The following is a 20265-nucleotide window of genomic DNA, read 5'->3' on the forward strand; positions in this document are numbered from 1 at the left end:
TTTTTTTCTACATTTGAAACACTTCCTTGTGGTCTACATAACAATTAACAGTAGTTTTTTGTTTAAAATTGTGCATAGATTATGTTTTACTGATCATCTTCAAGCCCCATTCTGACCGTCTCTTCTGGATGCGCCGTTTTGTGGGCGGCCTTATTTGCGTGCCTCTACTTCGACAGCGTCTTCTCCTCGTCTGCCGAGTTTTAGTTGTTAGCCCTTTCATATGGAGTCTACTGACAGATATAGATTAGAATTCCAAGCTACTTTGTATTAGAAATGGCACCAGTGAAGGATACATGTGCATGTACAAGACAGTCTGCCCCACAACAAGAGGACAGAGAAAAAGAAGAAACGTAATGACTACAATGGCGGACTTGCGCTAAGCAATTCGGGTAAATTTCTACCATGTCTGGATAATCCGGTGATGTCATCGGTGCAATGAAGGAAGGCAATATTATTTTATAAATATATTCGTAATGCCTCCATGGTTTGATTTCAAATGTTCTGGAGTTATCAATCAATCAATATCCTTTATTTAACCAGGTAAGACTCATTGAGATTAAAATCACTTTTCAAAGAGTGACCTGGCTAAGAGGGCAGCAAAACAAAGTTACAGGAATACATACAATATAACAACACAAAACGGCAGCAGTCACACACTATAGTTAAACATACAAATAACTACAAACATTAACATTAAAAACAGGCCATAGGTCAACAGAAATATACAATGTTTCAGTAGAAAACTATTTATAACTAGTACATTGCCCAATAGAAATTGTTTCTTGATCCTTCAAAATGGACTGAAATTCCCCCAAAGTGATCAGTTCAGGTAGCCTCAGATCTTTTGCAAGTCATTCCAAGACCATAGCATGTTTGAAGGCTTTTTTCCCCCAAGACTTGGGTTGGCTCGAGGAACCAACATGCTAGGGATGTCCTGCGAACTGTAGTGTCTGGAATCTCTACACATATAAGAACACAAATAGGTGGAAACCAGCCCAAGAAGTGTTTAATGGTACTGTATATAAAAAACATCCATCGAGAAAATCTGTGGGCAGACAAAGATGGACAGTTTGCCATTGCATACAAAGTGCAATGGTGGATAAAGTTGCCACAACCAGTAATAAAACAAGACACAGAGATACAGCATCTGTTTTTATTAAATAAGTGCCAGTTGCATTAATAGAAAGCATTTAAGTCCCCATTGTCTAGCAAAGGCATAAAAGAGGTTCTTAACTTAACTTATTCTTAACTTGGAAGGACCATCAAGACTTCAAGACCTCCATTTAATTTTAAGTTTAGACACAAGTTTTTCCATGTGATTTAAAGGACAAGTTCTCATCAATAACAATTCCCAGGTACTTATATGTGTTGACCATTTAAAGTTCAACCCTACGAGCAGTTGATATTTTGGAATGTTCAATGGAAGTCGTTTGCCGTTTGAGAATACCATTCCCTTAGCACTATAACATTACCTTATGCAGATCCCAAATACACACAAACAGGTACCAATAGGTAAGAAATTAATAATTATTAATTGCATTAAGTACTTTCAGTGCATTATGCTTGTGTAATGTACTTTATTTTAATAACTTTATTTTGTTAGTGCAGTCAGACCGGATGTGGCACACACCGCTGTTATTGTGAAGGGGCGGAAGTGTGCTGCTGTTTTGCGCTTGATGAGTAAAGAGACGACTTGAGGCTGTTTTTTTTTAAGAAAAAAAAAAGAGCGAGCCTCTCCAGTTGCTGTCCTGTTTGTATATTGATCTTCCATCCATGATGTCGTTCACAACAACACAAGCAAGATGAAATGTGTTGTGGGTGTGTGGATTGTTCTTGCTAGCTTTAGCTTTGTAGTTTTGCCGCTGTTTCAAAGAGCCACCTTGTTTAGTTCAGGACAGAGTGGTTGAGTGTGGTGAGAATGAATCAGCGAAACCAGAGACTTTATTTTCTCGAACAAATGTTCCTTCTCCTCACAATGACAGCATTTCACTCACATGTATGCCAATTCTCCTGATATTCTGTGTTTAAAAGCAGATTCCGTGTTATTGGCCAATTCTGTGACTCCGTCTGCTGTTACGTGAACACAAAAATCAGTTACCTTACTTTTTTTGTTGAGCTTAGCGATTATTTATTATGCACTAGGGCTGTGAATCTTTGGGCACTACACGATTTGATTTGATTCTGAATAAATTCTCGATTCAAAATCAATACTTTTAACTACAAGATGGCGCCAGTATGTGCTTTGGCCTGCCGTCTCTCGCTGTCAGCTCTGTTCGTTTTTGTGTTGTTTGCGTCTATTTTCGTCTCTGTCAGCTCACTGCTTGTGTATGACCGCCAAACACTGTTGGATCTTTGCCCCTCTCCCACTGATATGATCAACTTCGACATTGGTTTTTCGACGTCCCAGTCAGCTTTTTCACCTGGCCGGATTCCTGCCTTCCTTTCCCGCCCCCTGGCTCCTCTCCCCCGGCGGAAGCGTCTCCGGCGCCGCGGTAAATGTGGCGGCCAGCTGGTGAAAGTTAGGGCACTCCTGGCCCGGCTTCCCGTGGCTTCCCGAAGGAGGAATGGTGCGGTATCCGGTCTCCTCCTGCACTCACGCTCGCTCGATCCCATCGGCTACTGGCTAATTCCTATCGTTGGTTTGGAGGAAGAGGCTTGCCGCCGTCGCTCCTGCTGTCCCCGCCCCCGGAGGCGCGGGGTGGATTCCCGCCACCTGCGGGCTGTGTGTCGGGCCCCACCCGGATTAACTGCGGCCCTGGACGTGCTGGCCCCCGCCAGGTTCGGTCTTGTGAACGCAAGATCTTTGACAAACAAAACGTTTATCCTGAAGGATTTCTTCACTTCCCGCGGACTGGACTTCCTCTGTGTGACGGAGACATGGCTGAGAGCCGGTGAGTCCGCCCCTCTTAATGAACTTCTGCCTCCGGAGTGTTCCTACTTTAATTCCCCACGGCCGTCCGGTCGAAAAGGAGGAGGATTAGCAGTCGTTTTTAAAAATGACTTTAAATGCTGTCAGATCCGCCTGCAATCCTCCTTTTCAAGCTTCGAACTGTGTATGTTTGAACTGGGTCTTTCTGATGTCGTCCTGTGTGCCGTCATCTATCGACCACCCAAGTACCACAAAGACTTTATAACTGACTTTTCTGAATTTCTGGCTGAAATCCTGCCCAAATATGATCGTGTCCTTATTGTGGGTGATTTTAATATTCACACCTGCTGTCCAGGCGAGCCGCTTTCCAGGAGCTTCCTGAATATAATCGACTCATTTAACTTTGTACAGTCTGTGTGTGGTTCTACACATGAACGCGGGCATACACTCGATTTAGTGCTCTCGTATGGTTTGTGTGTTTTTAATTTGGACATTTGCGACGCTGTGTTCTCTGATCACATGCCGATCCTGTTTGATATTCCCACGCAGTGTCCAGTTAAATTGTGCGCTACGCCCCAACGCTCTCGCATGTTTAATTCTTCGTCTCCTGCTCTGTTCTCCTCAATTTTTTCGACTCTTTGTGATGATAATTCTGCAGCCTCTGTATGTCTGAATACTGAAGAGTTGGTTTCTGGGTTCAACTCTATTTGTTTACAAACACTGGACACGATTGCACCTTTCAAATGCCGCCGCTCTAAAGCGACGCCTCAGCCCTGGTTGAATGACGTCACTCGGGCTGCCAGGCGCGTATGAAGATGAGCAGAGAGAAAATGGAAAAAAGACAGACTGCATGTGTCCTTTGCCATTTTTAAAGAAAGCCTGTTTTCCTTTCAGATGACTGTAAAAGCAGAAATGAATATATATCTATCTCAGATTATATCTTCTAACTGTAACAACCCCAGAGTTCTGTTTAAAACTAATAACACTGTCATTGATGCTCCCAAATCTGTTGGTTTTGATTAAGGCTGAAACGACGCGTCGACGTAGTCGACGTCATCGGTTACGTAAATACGTCGACGCCGTTTTTGTGCGTCGGCGCGTCGCATATTTACGTCACACTACTGTCATGGCGGAGCGCAAAGTAGACGATGCGAGCGAGGGGAAAAAAGCACGCCAAAAGTCGTCAAAAGTGTCGGAGTATTTCAATAAACAGCCTAATAATGTTGTTGTATGCACACTGTGTCGAGCGGAAATGGCCTATCATAGCAGCACAACGGCTATGAACGAACATTTGAAAAGAAAACCCCCGACAGCGTTCTTGCCATCACCATCAACAAGTCAATCGTCCGCGTGCGTATACGTTGTCATTATTACACAAAAACATGAATGTGTCATTTGTATCTGCGTTGTAAATTCATAAACTAAAGCACCGTTTGCTCTGAGAGGCGCGTTTGGCGTGCCTGTTCAGTGTTTACAAAGACGCGCTCCTCTTTAACGCTGTGGAGAGGCGGCGGCGGCGAGCGAGCGGCGAGGCGGGGCGCGCCGGGAGCGACGCCGCAAGAGACGGGACGACGAGCGAGCGAGGAAGAGGAGCTGAAAAGCGAGGAAAGAAAGAGAAAAGAGTTGGAAGAGAAGAGACTTTGTGTAAAATTAAAAGATTGTAAACCTGGCAAAGCCGTCTGGCGTTCAGTCTGTCGGTCCTGAAAGAACCCCACGGCACAAGACGTGTCACAAACGCTAACGTTAATTAGTTGTGCAAATACCTTTTACAACATTAACAGTTACATATACTATGTACAAACCAACAATTAACTTTCACTTTAATCATATCATTGTTGTGTTATTAAGCAAAATAAGCAATACTTTTACTTTTGTTGAAATGTTTACACTGTACACTTTTTTGTATTGGATGTTTAGCTTTATTTTTGCACATTTTAGCAAATAAGCAATACTTTTACTTTTGTTGAAATGTTTACACTTGTTACAGAATATTTCCGTTTTGCACTTTTTTGTATTGGATGTTTATCTTTATTTTTGCACATTTTAAAGCAAAATAAGCAATACTTTTACTTTTTAAATGCTTATACTATTCCAGAATATTAAGATTTGCACTGGATGTTTACTTTTATATTTGCACATTAAAAAGCAAATAAGCTACTTTTAATTTTGTTAAATGTTAAAAGTTTTAAATGTTTACATTGTTACAGAATATTTTGTCATGTTGTTGTCAATGTTGACTGAGTGGCCATACTTTTTTTTTTGTAAATAAAAGCCATGCCTTTTGAAAAAACTGGCCTACATTTATTTTTTCCTCTTCATTTTAAATAAAAAAAATAATCGGTAAAAGGAAAAATAATCTATAGATTAATCGAAAAAATAATCTATAGATTAACCGATTAATCGAAAAAAATAATGTATAGATTAATCGATAGAAAAATAATCGTTAGCTGCAGCTAACGATTATTAGCTGCAGCTGATGCTTCTTTTGAATTCTGTGAAAATTGTCTCAATTTTTTCACTGACAAAATTGTGTCAACTAGAGCCAGTTTATCTCAGCCTTCATATGACCCTTCTGTTCCCCTGCATTTCTCTTCTGTTTTCCATCAGTTTGAGCCGGTGTCCTTTTCTTTTTTAAGTGACACAGTTAGTCATATGAAGCCCTCTGGTTCTCCTGCAGATGCCCTCCCACCTCGCCTGTTTAAGGAGGTACTTGCTACTATTGGATCAAGTGTCCTTAACATTATCAATAGTAGCCTCTCTTCTGGAATAGTTCCAGTAGAGATAATGGTATCACTGAGCTGTTCCAGTCCGGTTTTAAAGCCCTCCACAGCACAGAGTCAGCGCTTCTAAAAGTTTTTAACGATATCCTCCTGTCAACTGATTCTGGTAAATATGTTGTCCTGGTGCTTTTAGATCTGTCTGCTGCGTTCGACACCGTCGACCACGCCACCTTAATCACTCGTCTTGAGAACTGTGTGGGCATTAAGGGCGCCGCCCTCAACTGGTTCCGGTCGTACCTAACCGACAGGAGTTTTTGTGTAAAAGTAGACAGTTTTATGTCTTCCACAGCTCCTTTACCACATGGGGTCCCCCAGGGCTCAATCCTTGCCCCAATTTTATTTGCGCTTTACCTTCTCCCCCTTGGTTCTATTTTTAGGAAGTACAGTATTGCATTTCATTTTTACGCCGATGATTGCCAGATTTATTTTCCCATGGCACAAAATAACACGGTTCACCGTCTTATTGACTGCCTGCACGACATCAAAGTCTGGCTTTCAGCTAACTTCCTGAGCCTAAATGAAGATAAAACAGAAGTTATGTTGTTCGGTCCAAGTCGCTCTCCCTCCCCCAACGTTGACCTCGGCACTCTGACCCCGTATCTCAGCGACTGTGTCACAAACCTGGGGGTAAAGTTCGACTCAGATTTTAAATTCGAAAAACAAATCAGCAGCGTCGTACAAAAAAGCTTTTATCATTTACGCCAAATAGCGAAAGTGAAACCGCTTCTATCAGGACATGATCTTGAGAAATTAATCCACGCCTTTATCTCGACTCGTCTTGACTACTGTAATGCCCTGTATGTAGGCATTAGCCAGGCCTCCCTCGCCCGCCTTCAGCTCGTGCAGAACTCTGCTGCTCGTCTGCTAACACAGACCCGCAGACGTGAGCACATCACCCCTATTTTAGCGTCCCTTCACTGGCTCCCTGTGCGTTATCGAATACATTTTAAACTCCTTTTATTTGTTTTTAAATGTCTAAACAACCTCGCGCCAACCTATCTCTCAGACCTCCTTCAGCCTTACTGCCCCACCCGATCCTTAAGATCAGCCGATCAGCTGCTACTGACGGTCCCTGACACAAGGCTGAAGCTTAGAGGTGACAGAGCTTTTGCCGTTGCTGCTCCCAAGCTCTGGAACGACCTACCCCTGAGTGTTAGACAAGCCTCCTCTCTTCCTGTTTTTAAATCTCTCTTAAAAACATACTTTTATTCCATGGCTTTTAACACTGAGTGATATCCATCCTGCAATGGCGCCCCATAATACACCTGCTGTGAACCTGTTTTTATGTTTTTATGTTTTTATTTATTCTATTTTATTTATTTATTTTTTATCGTGTTCTGTTTGTGTTGTGTTGTGTTTGCTCGGTACTCGTTTTATCTTTTAACCTGTCCATTGTACAGCACTTTGGCTACCCCTGTGGTAAATTTTAAATGTGCTTTATAAATAAAGTTGATTTGATTTGATTTGACATTCCTCTGTAAAATGGATTAACAGCCGTGACATATTTCTATCTACCCAAACATTTAATAAAGTAAAATACCTATAAGGCAACAATTTTAATGTAAATCTGTACAGCAGATATGATCATCTACATCAGGGGTGTCAAACGTACGGCCCGCGGGCCGGATCAGGCCTGTGAACAGGTTTTATCCGGCCCTCGGGATGAGTTTTGCCAAGTATAAAAATGAGCGGAAATTTTTTAATGAAAGAAACTGCTGTTCTAAATGTGTCCACTAGATGCTGCAATATCAATTACCGGTATTTGTATCTTTGTAGATTATGCTACATATATAAAAAAAATAAAAATAAATAAACCACATGATCGTAGTGCACCAGTCGAGGAAAATGAGCGAACTACAGAAATAACATCTTGTAATTTGATTTTGATATATTTTTTTATCTTGATAGATTGAAAATTAACACCAATGATTTGACTGATGAACATTATCACATAATTTATTCAGAAAGTATAAATAATGACAAATATATGTAGAATACTATTAACCGCAACATGTAAGTGTAAAAAAACAACACCAACATTATGATTTGTACATTCTCAGAATGTGCTTGTTCTATTTTTAAGCAAAGAAAACAATCTGAAGTTGTCTTTGTTTTTAAGTTATCATACCGCGATTTTACCAGTCCAGCCAACTTGGGAGTAGATTTTTCTACATCAACTATATGATATGCCTGAGTGGCTGGACAGGACATATTTGCTTTGATTTTTTTTTTTACTCGATTACGTATCGTTACAAATAAGAGCCGTGATTCATTCAATCGATTTCTTTTTTTGACACCCCATGCCATATAAAAAGTAGCAACCATATCACAAACTTCTAGTTGACGTTGTGTTTTTTTCACCTAAGCGCTCAGTCATCCATTTAATTTCCACAGACTCACATTGCACGGCCCATTAATCGTTTCTTTTATATTTGAATATTTTTTTGATTGTGAGAAGCCAAAATCGAAATTGGATTTATTGTCTATTCAGTATCCTAAGAATGTGCCGCGGGCTGGAGAAAAAAAAAATAGCTGCACTTTGAACACCCCTGTTAAATACAGTACTAATGACAAAGCTATAGGTGTACTTTCATTGTGTATCGGAATGCAGGAGAAAACCCAGACCGTGCCCTGAGGGATACACCGTAGTCGTCTTTGACCTTTCCAGTTCTCATTGACGTATTGAACTTGCTGGATGACATCACTCATTAATAAGTGTGTGTGTGTGAGTGTGTGTGTGCTCTTTTCCATAATAAATCATTCATGTCTTTTTTTTCCCTTCCCCTTTTCCAAACAAATCCTCGCTCATCTCCCAGCCCCGATCTCCTCATCCTGGGGGACGGGGGGGAGGATTTCCACAAGTTGCCGCACTCGCCGCCTGAATGCTAACGCGGATGCTCCATTCATGTTGACCGGAGAACGAGAAGACGAGGAGGACGGCGGGTAAGAACGGAGTAACCGAGGGGAGGGGCGTGTGACGCGCACGAGCGGGAGTATGGAAAAGTGATGAATCTGCTCTCTCTCTCTCTCTCTGTTTCTCTCACCCGACAGGAGGAAAACAAACAGCATCCCCTCTGACATGAAGTGTGGGCTGCAGCAGCACTACCGCATCGTCTTTGCACTCCACTTCTGATTCCTGCCTCGGCATCCACTGGATCGGAGGTTGGCACATCTGGGAATGTGAGCGCAGACCTTCATCTGCGTGGACTTCCTCCTCTCTCGGTCACACAGCAGGTGAGGATGTTGACATTCCCTCTCGTTTCCGCAGCTCATGGGTGTCGCAGTGGCCGATTATGTCTTGTGTGTGTGGATCCTCTGCCGGACCAGATAATGTAGGCTAGAGACCCGTGTGAGGATGCTGCCCATCAATGATGAAATAGAATGATAAGGCGGATTCCCCTGCACGCTTCCCTCCTTGCCACTTGCTGAGCCCAATAATTGATGCCTCTGCATCCACAGGCGTTCGGAAAAGATGGCTGACGCTCCTCAAGCTGACTTCTAGTACCGTGAGCTTTTTCTCCACGCGCAAACAAGGGTGATGCCAGGTCAATCCGGCAAGCCTGATATTCCCTAACGGATGCTTTTCCTCAGCTCAAGTGCATCATTCCACTCTTGAAGAGAGCAACAAACCTTCAAACCTTGCGCCAAGACCGGCTTCAGAGCTCCGGACAAACAGCCCATTAATGCAGACGCACTCCTTGGCCTCTGTCGAAATTCTGGGCTGGGTTTGCACGTCTCGTTAGGAACCTTTCGTGCGGTCATCATAGCAACGGCTCCCGGCGCAGCCTTCAATGCACAAAACCAGGCGACTTCCACTTGTTGCTTCACGTCAGGATGCTGCACCATAGCCATCCATTCATCCATGTTCTACCGCTTGTCACTTTCGGGGTCGTTGGGGGTGCTGGAGCCTATCTCAGCTGCATTCGGCAGATGGTGGGGTACACCCTTGACCCTGGACAAGTTGCCACCTCATCGCAGGGTCAACACAGATAGACAACATTCACACTCACATTCACACACTAGGGCCAATGTTTTGCTGTAACCTTTTTTTTTTTAAATGTAATTTTACCAGAAATGTTCTAAAGTGCAATTTCTTGATGCACAAATGCACAACATCCTTGATTAGGGCATCGAGGTACTATTTGCTTATAGTTTCACTGTGCGTCATCTTTTTAAAGCCCCACTTAAGAACTTTCAGTTTTGGTTGATTTTGGCGGTGCCAGTGGACCGAAGCAGTAGTGTTTTGCCAGAAAGAAGACCACGTTTCCCATGAGGACTAGCGTATATAGCGTCAAACTGACGCTGTAATATTGGCATAAAGATTACGTATCTAATGGCTGTGCTAATGTTAAATAGCAGACACTATCAAGAAATTATTTTGGATTGTGCTACAAATATGACGCTACTACCAAGAATGCAGGTCCAAAGCAAGGAAAGACCGGCGGAAGATTTTTTTTTTTTGAAGGAAGTAGTAGTAAAACTATCACGCTGGTGGCCATTTATTGATATCACGCAAATTTTTGATAGCTAACATTAGCATTATAAGCGGTAGAAAATGGATGGATTTTGATTTGAGCTTTGAAAACTTTTCTTTGGATGTTTTGCAGCTTCGGCCATGATAGCAGTAATTACACGTAGGCATTCTTTTCTTCTTCTTTTAGTTGTCTGGCGACACGTTCGCATCAACTCTTTTTAACAAATGGGGAAAGGAGGAGTGACGTATGCCGTAAAGCAAGGCAGCACATTTGTAGTTTTTTGCGTGGCAGGGTTCCTGCCACCCTCCTCAAAGTCACTTAGTGCCAGTAAAAGCGATACAGACCACCTCGGGCCATGACAGAGGTGTCATTCAACTAGTTGTAAGCAGTGTTCTGAAAATTACATTCAAAAAGTAATTAATTGTAGTTATTTTTACCAAGAAAAGTATTTGAATTACTAATGGCATTACTCTTTTATTACTAGTGGAAGTGATTTATATGTTACTTAAAAAAACAAAAACTTTAAAATATCTGGCATATGCATTTGAGAGATGTTTAATACAAATGCACAGTGTGCGGAGTCTGTGCTTTTAAAAGGCGGGGCATGTTGCATAGTGACGTGTGACGTCATCGAGGGTTTCAATTATTTAGTGTCCCACAAGTGTAAAAAGAAGCAATACTATAAATTATAGTTGTCCCTCACCACATCTTGCTTTACTTCGCAGATTTTCCAAAAGAATATTTTATATATTTTTGCCCCATTTTTTAAGCATAAAAATGGCTAAATGAACTAGAAATATCAATACTCCTTGTGGAGGTTTCCCTCTTGGGGGGGGTTCTCCTGAAGTTTTTATTTTTATCCACACATGGAGGTATTGCTTTCCAGCAATATGTGTTTGGGCTTTTCAGTCCCGCGTGTCTCTGTACGTGTGTGTTTTTTCTGTCTCCAACTCCAACTACGTGTCACTGCCCGGCTGCTGCTAATAAAGGCGACAGGTGATTAGATAACAAGCCCCCGCTGGGCAATCTACTCACCTGCCGCTGCTTCGAGGCCGGTCCCTACACATCCCGCTTCGCGGCAGGCCCGCATGCAACGCCCCCCTCCACACTCCTGTAGACATTTGCATTCTTCTTTTATATTGTTATGTCTGAATACTGAATTTATGTAACTGAATTTTTTGTGTTTGATTTTTGTAAATTAATTTTTTTTTTACATCAATTTATGCTGACAATTTTTTTTTTTTAATTGTTAGCAAAATGTGCATCTAAAAATTCAGTTTAAAAAAAGGTTCAGTGGAATAAATATCAGTGTTTTAAATTTCAGTGTAAAAAAATCAGTGTATGAACATCAGTGTAAAAAAATTCAATGCTGAAAAATTCAGTGTCGAAAAATGTGCTACTTTCTTCTTCGGTCCCCAATTTAGCCAGGTGCGGCTGTCCGCCGTGAGATCGGTAGGTCGTGAGTTCAAACCCTGGCCGAGTCATACTAAAGACTACACAATGGGACCCATTACCTCCCTGTTTGACACTCAGCATCAAGGGTTGGAATTGGGGGTTAAACCACCAAAAATGATTAGTGGGCACGGCCACTGCTGCTGCTCACTGCTCTCCTCACCTCCCAGGGGGTGAACAAGGGTGATGGGTAAAATGCAGAGAATAATTTCGCCACACCTAGTGTGTGTGTGATAATCATTGGTACTTTAACTTTTAATAGTGCAGTACTGTGGTACTTCGGTTTAAAATCAGAAATTTGTTCAAAAACGTAAGATAAAAATTTTATTATATGACAATCGAATCATTTTTTACCATAAGAAATAAGGCAAATCTAATGAATTTGTTCCTGACAGACACATTTTGAACACAATGCACCTTTTAATGATTAATAATTATATTTTTACATGCAGAAAACAATGTGAAATACATAGATTAATTCATAAATAAACATTTAAAAACATTTTTACATTCATTGAACAAGATGGCGATGAGCAAAGAGGTAGCAGGGGAGAGCGTCGTTGATGCGACCTACTTACAAACGTTTGTACTTTCCTATGAGTTTTTTTTCTTGAATTCAACAGTGTATCTCACCTTTATCAAAATGCTGTCACTCACAACTTTCTTTGGCCCCATGGTGGTTTATTTTGCAGTCATACCCAATAAAAAAAGTACAGTCACCATCACATGTATATTTTGTTTGGGAATGATACACGGGCAAACAAAGGAGTTTGTTGTATCGTTACGATAGCGGAGACGATACAATCATCCCTCGACACATTTGATGTTAGCAAGTCAACTTGGTAGCAGATTTTTTAAAGCACATTCTACATATTTTTGACCTCAATTAAGCATTTTCAAGCATACAAATGGCTAATTGAGGCAAACATTTCCATACTACAATAGTATTGGCCATTAGATGACACCAAACCTATCAAAAACACTTGAGTATCGTGGCCACTGATTGACTCAGGCTCAAGTAGCATCGCTATATTGGATTAAAGGAGTGTAAAGGTAACTATGTAGGTGCTAGTTCATGTGTAGAGGGCTTTAATAATGCTAAAAACCTGTATTTAGATTGTTACAAACGATTTTCTTTTTCTCAAGCTATGTAAATATTCCGTTTATAATTAAACATTTCGGCCTTGTGGAAATTCATTTCTGTTGATCAACCCCGAAACCAATTAACAGCAATAAACAAAAATTTACTATATGAAAACCAAGGCAAACCTTTGTTGAATAAAACAAAAAGTAGGGCAAAATAAATCCAAGGTAGAAATGTTTACTGTCAAACAGGATTAGGATAGGATAGGACTTACTCGGAGACATTTCATGCTCAGGTTTCTGATGTGTAAGGTTTTTGTTTTCTTCACGTTCTATAGTGTGTGAGGTGTTGCTGTCCATGGTGGTGATGTTTGGCGAGGCCTGAGTAGAATGATGAGCGGCCAGGACGCCTGGGTCACGCTGACCCCTGCTGAATTTGCCCTCCTGCAGGAGTACACTCAGTGTGAGTAGAAGTTATAGATACTTGCATATCTGTGATGTAATACAACTGGATGATTACAAGTACATGCTTTTAATTATTTAATCATGTAGATTGGTTTAGGGAACTGTTTTATCTACAGTTCTTTCAGGCTGTATTTTGGAGTGAAATTTGCCAGCGAGCACAACAGTCTGTGTCTCCTCACTCATTTTTTGCTGACACATGTATTGATCTGATCACTGACCGTATAGTGGATATAATAAAAGGGCTTGTACCGTCAAAATAAATTGCATGATTAATCAAAGTGTGTACATGATGAAATGCAATAATTTCTGTGATCACAAGAAACACAATTACATGAGTTCACTTGTTTATTTTGACAGCCCTATTTTATATATATATATATATATATATATATATATATATATATATATATATATATATATATATATATAGTGTATATATATATATATATATATATATATATATATATATATATGTTAGGGATGTCCCGATCCGATATTTGGATCGGATCGGCTGCCGATATTTGCCAAAAATTGCGTATCGGCAAGGCATGGGAAAATGCCGATCAAGATCCAGTTTAAGAAAAATCTCCGGTCCGTGTTTTCCAAAGCACCGATTTAAATAATACATTCCACTTTTCTGCTGCTCCCTAATTTCCGTTCCGCATTTTCCAGCACACCTTCAACACATCCACAGGTCTGTAGATTCTCACGCAGTTGCTTTTAGCTGCTGGCATTACACGACAGGCTCTTCTCACTCTTTCCTGTGTCTCCCTCTCACAGACAGCGAGCGCAGCTTCTTTCCCGCGTCACATACTGTCACGTCATACGTCACATACTGTCACGTCATACGTCACATACGTATACGTCCTCCACGAGCAGAGAGGTAGCAGCATGGCTAACGTTAGCTGTGATGCTAGCGCAGCCGTGTGACCAACGTTCTCTCTAAGGTGCGCAATTATATGCCACGCACAAAATCAAATAAAAAAATAAGCGCATAACAATTTTCGACACACGGACACGACAGAGAAAACCGTTTTCGTCATCATTGTTCAAATATTATAACGTCTGTCGAGACGCTTATCTCCGTTCGGTGCCACACGCCCACACCATCAAAATGCCGAGGCAAAAATTTCCAGATCAACACCGTATGAAAAAATTAGTGATTTTTTTAGTTGGGATTTCCTTCTCTGCATGAAAGTTTAAAAGTAGCATATATTAATGCAGTATGAAGAAGAATGTTTTAATGTAGACATGCAAGCCTTGAAAGAAAATTTTGAAAATCAAGACTATACGAAGGTCCTGAGTAGTCTTGGGTTCAATCCCGGGCTCGGGATCTTTCTGTGTGGAGTTTGCATGTTCTCCCCGTGACTGCGTGGGTTCCCCACGGGTACTCCGGCTTCCTCCCACCTCCAAAGACATGTACCTGGGGATAAGTTGATTGGCAACACTAAATTGGCCCTAGTGTGTGGATGTGAGTGTGAATGTTGTCTGTCTATCTGTGTTGGCCCTGCGATGAGGTGGCGACTTGTCCAGGGTGTACCCCGCCTTCCGCCCGATTGTAGCTGAGATAGGCTCCAGCGCCCCCCGCGACCCCAAAGGGAATAAGCGGTAGAAAATGGATGGATGGAAGACTACATTTCCTGCAAATGGGTGCATTTCTACCCTATATTTTAACTTTAGATTTATTCTCATATCAAACTCTTTTGGCTGTCTTTTTGACACTTACATCCGATGCCCCCCTCCACACCCTGGATTATAAATAATGTAAATAATTCAATGTGATTATCTTGTGTGATGACTGTATTATGATGATAGTATATATCTGATAGTATATATCTGTATCATGAATCAATTTAAGTGGACCCCGACTTAAACAAGTTGAAAAACTTATTGGGGTGTTACCATTTAGTGGTCAATTGTACGGAATATGTACTTCACTGTGCAACCTACTAATAAAAGTCTCAATCAATCAATCAAAACACAGAATCATCATACTGCTGTGATTATATGCATCAAGTGTTCATTCAAGGCTAAGGCAAAATATCGAGATATATATCGTGTATCGCAATGGCCTTAAAATATCGCAATATTAAAAAAAGGCCATATCGCCCAGCCCTAGTTTCAATGATGCCATTTCTGTTTGTCATGTATAATTTTGTCTATTTTGTGTTTATCCTTGAATAAACAGGTCAGTTTCTTGTTACCAACCATTGTGTATTATTCAAACTCCCCTAATTCAGCTGGCTAGTTGTTATCAAGAGTACTAAAACCCTTTTCAACATGATTCTGTCAACTAAGTAGGCTAAATAACTTTAAACTTTAATACATACTCGGATAGGCCAGTATCGGTATCGGTCAGTATCGGTATCGGATCGGAAATGCAAAAACAATATCGGTATCGGATCGGAAGTGCAAAAACCTGGATCGGGACATCCCTAATATATATATATATATATATATATATATATATATATATATATATATATATAATATATACATATATATATATATATATATATATATATATATATATATATATATATATATATATATGCAATATATATATATATATATATATATATATATATATATATATATATATATATATATATGTATGTATATATATGTATGTATATGTACTGTATATATGCGTGTATATTTATATATGTATATCAATGTATACAGTATATGTATGGCCATCCATCCATCCATTCATCTTCTTCCGCTTATCCGAGGTCGGGTCGCGGGGTCAACAGCCTAAGCAGGGAAGCCCAGACTTTCCTCTCCCAAGCCACTTCGTCCAGCTCTTCCCGGGGGATCCCGAGACGTTCCCAGGCCAGCCAGGAGACATAGTCTTCCCAACGTGTGTCCTGGGTCTTCCCCGTGGCCTCCTTCCGGTCGGACGTGCCCTAAGCACCTCCTTAGGGAGGCGTTCGGGTGGTATCCTGACCAGATTCCCGAACCACCTCATCTGGCCCCTCTCTATGTGGAGGAGCAGCGGCTTTACTTTGAGCTCCCCCCGGATGACAGAGCTTCTCACCCTATCTCTAAGGGAGAGCCCTGCCACCCGGCGGAGGAAACTCATTTCGGCTGCATGTACCCGTGATCTTGTCCTTTCGGTCATAACCCAAAGCTCATGACCATAGTTGAGGATGGGAACGTAGATCGACCGGTAAATTGAGAGCTTTGCCTTCCGGCTCAGCTCCTTCTTCACCACAACGGATCGATACAGCGTCCGCATTACTGAAGACGCCGCACCGATCCGCCTGTCGATCTGTCAATTCACTCTTCCCTCACTCGTGAACAAGACTCCGAGGTACTTGAACTCTTCCACTTGGGGCAGTGTCTCCTCCCCAACCTGGAGATGGCACTCCACCCTTTTCCGGGCGAGAACCATGGATTCGGACTTGGAGGTGCTGATTCTCATCCCAGTCGCTACTCGCTTCACACTCGGCTGCGAACCGATCCAGTGAGAGCTGAAGATCCTGGTCAGATGAAGCCATCAGGACCACATTATCTGCAAAAAGCAGAGACCTAATCCTGTAGCCACCAAACTGGATCCCTTTAACGCCCTGACTGCGCTTATAAATTCTGTCCATAGAAGTTATGAACAGATTCGATGACAAAGGGCAGCCTTGGCGGAGTCCAACTCTCACTGGAAACGTGTCCGACTTACTGCCGGCAATGCGGACCAAGCTCTGACACTGATCGTACAGGGAGCGGACCACCACAATCATACCCCATACTCTCTGATTACTCCCCAAAGAACTTCTCGAAGGACACGGTCGAATGCCTTCTCCAAGTCCACAAAGCACATGTAGACTGGTTGGGCAAACTCCCATGCACCCTCAAGGACTCTGCCGAGAGTATAAAGCTGGTCCACAGTTCCAAGACCAGGACGAAAACCACACTGTTCCTCCTGAATCCGAGGTTTGACTATCCATTCGTAGCCTCCTCTCCGGTACACCTGAATAGACCTTACCGGGAAGGCTGAGGAGTGTGATCCCACGATATTGGGAACACACCCTCCGGTTCCCCTTCTTAAAGAGAGGAACCACCACCCGGTCTTCCAATCCAGAGGTACCGTTGCCGATGTCCACACAATGCTGCAGAGTCTTGTCAACCAAGACAGCCCCACAGCATCCAGAGCAGTGGTTCTTAACCTTGTTGGAGGTACCGAACCCCACCAGTTTCATATGCGCATTCACCAAACCCTTCTTTAGTGAAAAATTTAAAAAAATGTTTTTAAAATTCAAGACATAGGTATATGTTTTATTACTGGTGCACAAAATGAACCGTGCATGAATATCACCTTGTTCAAAGAGCAAAACCAACACAGTGCATGAACTCACAACAAATTACACACCTGCAAATCAGTGTGACTTCTGCTGTTGCCTTTGAGAGACCAGTTCAGATATGTGTGGTTTCACCTTGGCAAGTGCCACTCTCATGTCATTCTCACAGCAAAGTCTGTCCCTTTTCTTCGTTTTTATGTCCAGCATCCTCGAAAATGATTGCTCGCAAAGATATGTTGTAACAAATGGTATAAAAAACTCCAGGGCTTTCTTAGCAATAACTGGATACTTTTCCAGTTGTTGACACTAAAACGTTGAGAGCGTTGTTGTTCTGAAGAGTTGCTGTTGAACCTGGCTCTGCTGAATTTCAATGATTTCGTCGAGGTATTCATCATTGACATCTGCTGTCTCAACAGCAAACGTGAACGGCTGTCTCACCCATGTTGGATATGACTCTTTTGGAGGGAAGTATCCGTCGAGAGACTTTGCAAGCTCATCTAAGTGCGTAAGCAATTGTTTGCTTCAGTTCCATGGGTACATAAATGTCTCCGTATGCAGACACATCTTCGATCTTACTTACACAGTCGTCCAGAAGGGAAAAGTTTGCAAAATTATTGTTCTCTGTTCGTCGTTTCCATAACGGTAGCTTTTTTTGAAAAACCTTCAGGTTTTCTTCCGCTTCCATGATGTTGACTCCACCACCCTGCATCTGCTGATTGAGATGATTGAGAGCTGCGAAAATATCAGCCATGTATGCTAAAATGAGAATGAACTCAGAATTTTTTAAGCAATCTGCATGACAATGTTGGTGCTCTTGCAAAAACAGGGCTGATTCCACACGCATGGCAAAAACACGATTCAGCACCTGTGCCCAGGATAACCACCGAACATTAGAATGGTACTGAAGTACCTCGAATTCAGAGCCCATTTCTTCACACAGCTCACTGAAGATGCGGTGCCTCAGAGCACTATTTCGCACATAGTTCACACATTCCACTACAGTTTTTAATACTTCTGCTATTTTTGGAGGCAAGGTTTTTGTTGCCAACACATGCCTGTGCAGAATACAATGCGTAACAATGATGTGTGGTGCATCGGCTTTTACTAGCGCGCCAAAACCAGACGTTCTTCCCAGCATGACTGGAGCTCCGTCCGTACAAACTGCAGAAACCATATGCCAGGAAAGATTGTTGTCTCTGAAGAAGTCATCCACAAGCTTCTTCACATCGACTGCCTTAGTTGTTGTTGTAAGAGGCTTACAAAATAAAAATTATTTTATCATGTCGTCTTTCACATAACGCACAAAAACAGCAAACTGGCTTAGATTAGAAATGTCTTTGGACTCGTCCAGTTGAAGGCTGAATTTTGCCAGGCTTGAAATCAGATCTGCGACTACTTGAGCCAAGATGTCTTTACTCATATACTCTATTCTGTCGCTGATGGTGTCATTTGAAAGAGGAATTTGGGATAATTTACCTTCGGCCGCTGTTCCGACTTAATGTTTCACCAATGGTGTGTGGCTTGCCTTGCTTTGCGATCAGGTAAGCAACTTCGTACGATGCTGTGAGGAACGGTTTCTTAATGGGTACAAATCCAAAAGCAGGCAGAGTGGCTTTTTCATCGAATCTGTCTCTCTTCAATTTCAATTCAGCAAGCGTTGTGTTCTTGTATTCCCCATCTTCATGCAGGTTCATGAAGTGTTCCTTTAGCTTTGTCGGTGCGAGACTAGAGTTGCTCAACTTGACATTGCAAATCATGCAGATAGGACGCTGGGTCCCATCACGTTCCGTGATACATGTGAATCCATGTTGTACATATTCGTCCGACCACTTTCTTTTTTTGCTCGACATAGTTAGTATGGATTAAAATATCAAGAAATAAATCACACGACGTACTACCATGACAGTCACATGTTGACTACGGAGTGTACTAAATTCCCCGCAGCACTGATTGGCCAAGAAATGTATCACCTGCAGCCACTGATGGCCAAGCGGGGCGTGTCATCACGAATTGACAGTCACACGTTGACTACGGAGTGTAATAAATTCCCCGCAGCACTGATTGGCCAAGCAATGTATTGTAATAATCCCAAGAATATAAGCTCATACTTCTTCTTTATTTGTCTTGTCTTTATTGTACAAGATGCAATTTAACCACACAACAGCTCCAATGTGCGTCTCTCCTCTTTCCCGGCAAAACTCGAACCCCCACTTCCCATCAACAATGTCACTTCCCTAACTTCCCCTGAAGTCCTGCCCCCCCAGCCAAAGCCATTGACTAACACCCTGTAGCCAGCCGCTACATCATCATCTGCAGCCAGTGATGGCCAAGCGGGGCGTGTCATCACGAATTGACACGATGAGTTGGGTGTGTTTTGCCCTCCGCGGCGGAAGCTCGCCGAACCCCTGAGACCGACTCATCGAACCCCTAGGGTTCGATCGAACCCCGGTTAAGAACCACTGATCCAGAGCCTTTAGGAACTCCGGGCGGATCTCATCCACCCCCGGGGCCTTGCCACCGAGGAGCTTTTTAACTACCTCAGAAACCTCAACCCCAGAAATAGGAGAGCCCACAACAGTTTCCCCAGACACAGCTTCCTCATAGGAAGACGTGTTGGTGGGATTGAGAAGGTCTTCGAAGTATTCCCTCCATCGATCCACAACATCCGCAGTCGAGGTCAGCAGAACACTATCCTCACCATATATGGTGTTTACAGTGCACTGCTTCCCCTTCCTGAGGCAGCGGATGGTGGTCCAGAGTTGCTTCAAAGCCGTCCGGAAGTCGTTTTCCATGGCTTCCCCGAACTCCTCCCATGTCCGAGTTTTTGCCTCTGCGACTGCTGAAGC

The 20265-nt window shown here is 42.3% G+C and overlaps 1 protein-coding gene across 2 annotated transcripts in view; it reads left to right on the top strand.

Annotated features, from left to right (window-relative positions):
• The window catches only part of dgkb (diacylglycerol kinase, beta), a 266844-nt gene that overhangs the window by 40806 nt on the left and 205773 nt on the right, over positions 1 to 20265 (top strand). Inside the window, exons 3-5 of one of the 2 annotated variants that reach the window (XM_061956152.1) lie at positions 8466 to 8592; positions 8701 to 8883; positions 12998 to 13122. In XM_061956152.1, coding sequence (XP_061812136.1) covers positions 13050 to 13122 — 73 coding nt within the window. In that variant the 5' untranslated portion in view covers positions 8466 to 8592; positions 8701 to 8883; positions 12998 to 13049. Of the gene's footprint in view, positions 1 to 8465; positions 8593 to 8700; positions 8884 to 12997; positions 13123 to 17900; positions 17921 to 20265 lie in introns of those variants that run through there. The other variant, XM_061956165.1, reaches the window with a different exon arrangement.

Source organism: Nerophis lumbriciformis, linkage group LG04 (genome assembly GCF_033978685.3).
Source record: "Nerophis lumbriciformis linkage group LG04, RoL_Nlum_v2.1, whole genome shotgun sequence".
In the NCBI taxonomy this organism is placed as follows: domain Eukaryota; kingdom Metazoa; phylum Chordata; class Actinopteri; order Syngnathiformes; family Syngnathidae; genus Nerophis; species Nerophis lumbriciformis.